Genomic DNA, 5,516 nt, shown 5'->3' on the forward strand with positions numbered 1-5,516 from the left:
TGTCTTTAGCGGCTCTTAATCCAACTCGAATGAGCATTAGGCTCGCCGATCATTCATTTCAGTACCCCATGGGGATTGCTGAAAATTTGTGTGTTAAAGTAGGCCATATCGTCTTTTTGGCCGATTTTGTTATTCTTGAGATGGAAGAGGACACCAAGGTGCCTCTTATCTTAGGCCGACCTTTCTTGTATACGGCCGATGCCATCATTCGTGTTAAGGATAAAGTTATTTCGTTGGGTATAGGAAATGATAGAATTTCGTTTTCAATTGATAAAGCTTACAACATCCTTACTCTACCGATGATTTATGTTTCAGGATTGATGTGATCGAAGAAGATGAAGCTTTGGAAATGGAATTGATGAATTTTTTGGACATGAATGAAGGAGAAGCTTTGCTTGCTTGTAGTGAAGAGGAGAAAGTAATGGTGGTGGATATGATAAGAGAAATTATGGAATTAAGCACGGATGAGTCAACACCGGAGGATGAGACTTTTGAGGAGATTGAGAGGGATGGTTTGAAGATTGAAACTTCGGTGGACAATCCACCAACCGATTTGGAGCTCAAGCCACTTCCCGAGCACTTGGAATATGCATTCCTCGAAGGTAAGTCACTTCTTCCTATTGTCATATCATCATCACTTTCGGATGATGAAAAAGGTAAGTTAATGACTGTGTTGAAGGCTCATAAAAGAGCCTTTGCTTGGCGTCCAACTGACATACCCGGAATTAGCCCCGAATTTTGTAAACATAAGATTAATTTGCATGAAAATTTCAAACCAGGTGTTCAAAGACAAAGGAGGCTAAATCCGAATATGCAAGATGTCGTTAAGAAAGAGATAATAAAACTTTTAGATGCTGGAATTATTTATCCTATCTCTGACAGTCCATGGGTACGTCCGGTCCATTGTGTACCAAAGAAGGGGGAATGACCGTTGTCACTAATGAACATAATGAACTTGTACCTACTAGAACGGTTACCGGGTGGTGGATGTGTATTGATTATCGTAAATTAAATGATGCAACCCGTAAAGACCATTTTCCCTTACCCTTCATTGACCAAATGCTCGAATGGTTAGCCGGCAACGAGTATTTTTGTTTTCTTGATGGTTTTTCTGGGTACTTTCAAATACCCATTGACACCAATGATCAAGAAAAGACGACCTTTACATGTCCCTTTGGCACGTATGCTTATCGTAGGATGCCATTTGGATTGTGTAATGCTCCCGCCACCTTCCAAAGGTGCATGATCGCGATATTCCAAGACATGTTGGAGACATCTATGGAGGTTTTCATGGATGACTTCTCGGTCTTTGGTGACTCTTTTGACAAGTGTCTTTCCAACTTGGATAAGATGCTTGATCGATGTGAGCGGGCACACCTTGTTCTTAATTGGTAAAAATGTCATTTCATGGTTAGAGAAGGCATTGTGTTAGGTCATAAGGTGTCTAGTATGGGAATTGAGGTAGATAAGGCTAAAATTGATGTCATCGCTAAGTTACCTCCACCAACTAATGTAAAGGGCGTTAGAAGTTTCTTAGGTCATGCCGGGTTCTACCGTAGGTTTATTAAAGACTTTTCTAAGATAACCCGACCTATGACTCGTTTGCTTGAAAAAGATGTGCCTTTTGAGTTTAATTCAGATTGTTTGAAGGCATTTGAATTGTTAAAAGATTGTTTGACTCACTCACCCATTATGGTTTCTCTTGATTGGTCTCAGCCTTTTGAATTAACGTGTGATGCGAGTTATTTTGCAGTTGGAGCTGTTTTAGGGCAACGAGAAGGTAATCATTTTTGTCCTATTTACTTTGCTAGCAAGACTCTTAATAGTGCTCAACAAAATTACACTAATACTGAAAAAGAGTTGCTTGCGTTTGTGTATGCTTTTGATAAGTTTAGGTCGTATCTGGTGCTTAGTAAGACCATTGTTTTTACCGATCATTCAGCCCTTAAGTACTTGTTTACTAAACAAGATGCTAAACCTCGTCTCATACGTTGGGTCTTGCTTTTATAAGAGTTCGATATTGAGATAAAGGATAAGAAAGGGGCTGAAAATTTGGCGGTCGATCACTTAAGTAGGTTAGAGGATCCTCACCGTAAGGAACCAAGGGGAGATGATATTGATGATACCTTCCCGGATGAGTCTTTGATGAGTATTGTATCTAATGTTCCATGGTATGCGGATTTTGCTAATTATCTTGTTGCAGGGTTACTTCCAAAGGGATGGACAAATCAACAAAGGAAAAAGTTCTTTTCCGATGTTAAGCATTATTATTGGGATGAACCCTATTTGTTTCGTGTTTGTGCAGATGGAATGATTAGAAGATGTGTTGCGGGTGGAGAGACTCGTTTGATCTTGGATGGATGTCACCGAGGGCCAACCGGTGGTCATTATGGACCTTCCGTTACTAGTAAGAAAGTGTTTGATGCAGGTTTTTATTGGCGAACGATTTTCAAGGAAGCTCAAACTTTGGTGGATACTTGTGATGCGTGTCAACGTCAAGGGAACATCACAAAGAGAGATGAGATGCCTCAAAACTTCATCCAGGTTTGTGAAGTTTTTGATGTTTGGGGTATTGATTTTATGGGACCCTTTCTGCCTTCAAATAATTGTCTTTACATTTTAGTGGCGGTTGATTATGTGTCTAAATGGGCCGAGGCTAAGGCCTTGCCAACAAATGATGCAAGGGTTGTGATAGATTTCTTGAAACAATTGTTTTGTCGTTTTGGTTGTCCTAAGGCCTTAATAAGTGATCGTGGAACTCATTTTGCGAATCACCAACTTGCTAAGGTGTTGGAGAGGTATGGTGTTCATCATCTTTTCTCTGCTTCTTATCACCCGCAAACGAGTAGCCAAGTAGAAAATACAAATAGGGCTTTAAAACGAATTTTAGAGAAAACCATAGGTGATAATCCTAAAAATTGGTCAAAGAAATTAGATGATGCATTATGGGCTTTTAGGACCGCATTTAGGACTCCACTTGGGACTACACCTTATCGGTTGTTGTATGGGAAAACATGTCATTTGTCTTTAGAAATAGAGCATAAAGCTTATTGGGCTCTTAGGAATTGTAAAATGGATTTAATTGAAAGTGGTGAGTTAAGAATGTTACAATTGAATGAGTTAGATGAGTTAAGATTGCATGCTTATGAAAATTCGAAGCTCTATAAAGAAAGGACAAAGGTTTGGCATGATCGTAGGTTGAGAAAGAAAGATTTCAAAGTAGGTGATAAAGTTTTGTTGTTCATTTCAAAGTTTAAATTGAAATAACCTAAATTGACTTCAAGATGGATAGGACGCTATGTCATTAAACATATTTATCCTTCAGGGTATGTGGAGTTGTATAAGGGGAATGGGGAAACATTTATTGTCAATGGCCATAGGTTGAAGGTTTTTAATGAAGAGTCTTGTGATGAGGAAGTTGTGGTTGATCAACTTCCATTTTATGAAATTGATAAGTAATTGGGGATGTGAGTCTAGCTAACGACTCTTTAATAAAAAAAGCACTTCTCGGGAGGCAACCCGTGTGTTTTCATTTTAGTTTATTTCAATTTTCGTTCCTTATATTGAAAAATCCAAAAAAATTTGAAAAATAGAAAAAACCATAAAGATTTTTGTTTTGTTAGTTTAGTTATGTTTATTTTTCCTTTTTATAGTTTTTAGTTGAGATGTGCAGGTCCCGAAGTGTCGAAAGGTGTTACGGTAAGTCATAACGAGCCAAGGTAAGTGCGAAAGGTAAGTTTGGCTAGTGGTGCGCCGCACCAAAGGGAGGTGCGCCGCACCTGAGGGTGATTCAGAGAAGGGCCTTTTCTGAGAAGAAAATGCGACGCACCAAGTATGGGGGTGCGCCGCACCACCTATGTTTTTGACCAGTTTAACTCAGTTTGACTTTCGTTGACTTTCTGGATTGGGTTAGGATTCTTGTAGGGCACGAAAATCTGGAAAACAAGGCTACCCATTTGACCTCTTTTCTTCTCCTGGCCACGACACAAACACACACACATCCATTTGCTCCATTCAAGTCTTAAGATCAATTTCAATTTCTCTTTGCTACTTAATTATTCATCAAGATGGTTAGGGGATTGTTCTCAAAGGTAAGTGTTCTTCCATTGTCATCCATTAATCATATCTAATCCGAAATTAAAGAAGGATTTTCAAAATTAATGAGTTTAAAACAAAATTACTTGAATTTTTTGAATGGGTTTTGTGTTTTTCATTGCTTACACTATCATTGTACTAGTAATTTCGTTTAATTTAAAGATATTCGGATTAGGGTTCTTGAGAAATTTGGAAATAATTTGGGGGTTTTGATTGTAGATAGTGTGTAATCGTTTTAATTTTGATTAATTTCGTGTTAATTGTTTAAATTGTGATTGGGGTTCTTGAAAGTGACATATATTTGAAATAAAGAGGGAAGAATGTTTATTTGTTTATGGGAAAATCTGGAATCAATTTAAGAAGAAAAAAATATATATTTTGAAGCAGGTGCGCCGCACCAGTATGGGGGTGCGACGCATATCGGGGATGCAGGATTCTGAAATTCAAGGAGGTACGCCGCACCAGTATGGGGGTGGCACTTGGGTGTCTGAAATTGTTAATTTTGTTCGTTTTTGTTTCCCGTGACTTATGTTTGCTTGCTTCGTTGTTTTTGTTGGTTTTTGCAGAAAGGAAAGCAGGTTGAGGGTTCAAGTAGCAGTGATGAGTTCGTTCCCAGGATTAGGCGTGGGTATGACTTTAGTGAACCGGACCCAAATGACAACTACCGCTATAGAGACGGTGCGCTCAATTTAAGTGCTAAGAATCATCCCACTGAACCACATGAGTGGTTGCGTTTTCCAGGAGTGATAGGGAATGAGCGTATTCATTACATGAACCGGCTTCAAGACCTATGGTACAAACATGTTATGGAACCCAAAATAGTTAGTTGGGCGGATTTTGAGAAACTAAATATAAGAGACCCTATGATGAAAATGATAACTTGTAAAAGTAGGAATGCAAATGGTGAAATCAAAACATATAAGATGTGGGAAAATGTTTTTAGTTGTGATATGACACCGGTTCGTGAGTGGTGTCTTGAGTTTTTGAGCACCATTCGGGTTGATACAAATTTAAAAAGGGAGGAATTTTATACAAGAAAGGTTATCCATTTTCGGGCAGGGGGGTTCAAAGGTGGTTATAGGGGCTGAGTTGAATCATTGGGAGACTTATGAGTTTTTACGTAAAGGGGTGTATGACAAGGATGTGACTGGTTTTGATAATGACAAAACAACAAAGGATTTTTGGTTTGAGATTGGTGGTAGTGGTAAGTTGGCTATGACGGTGAGCAAGGTATGAGAAATTTAGGTACCTATTTTGAAGGTTATCCACCGTATGATCACCCACTGTTTTTTGGTTAGGAATGATCATAATGAGAAGGTTTCTCCCACTGATGCTTGGTTAATGAAGTTGTTTTATGAAGGGTCCCCGACTATTTTTGCTTGTGCACCATATGTGTTAGCTAAGTATCTTGCTACACATAA

At 38.7% G+C, this 5,516-nt stretch overlaps 1 protein-coding gene across 1 annotated transcript; it reads left to right on the forward strand.

Annotated features, from left to right (window-relative positions):
* The first annotated feature begins 1,449 nt into the window (after nucleotides 1-1,449).
* On the forward strand, nucleotides 1,450-3,459 carry LOC122604368. Its single transcript, XM_043777263.1, has 3 exons — nucleotides 1,450-1,780; nucleotides 2,429-3,223; nucleotides 3,326-3,459. Exons 1-3 carry the CDS (start codon nucleotides 1,450-1,452, stop codon nucleotides 3,457-3,459), a joined length of 1,260 nt encoding a protein of 419 aa, XP_043633198.1.
* Nucleotides 3,460-5,516: the final 2,057 nt, after the last annotated feature.

Source organism: Erigeron canadensis, chromosome 6 (assembly GCF_010389155.1).
Source record: "Erigeron canadensis isolate Cc75 chromosome 6, C_canadensis_v1, whole genome shotgun sequence".
NCBI classification, from domain to species: Eukaryota; Viridiplantae; Streptophyta; class Magnoliopsida; order Asterales; family Asteraceae; genus Erigeron; species Erigeron canadensis.

Excerpts from the sequence above, each read along its gene's own strand:
- LOC122604368 (XM_043777263.1), top strand. The coding sequence starts at position 1,450 with ATGGGAATTGAGGTAGATAAGGCTAAAATTGATGTCATCGCTAAGTTA. Across the intron at positions 1,781-2,428 it reads TGTTTTAGGGCAACGAGAAG|GTTTTTATTGGCGAACGATT; the intron begins GTAATCATTTTT and ends TGTTTGATGCAG. Across the intron at positions 3,224-3,325 it reads AAAGAAAGATTTCAAAGTAG|GGTATGTGGAGTTGTATAAG; the intron begins GTGATAAAGTTT and ends TTTATCCTTCAG.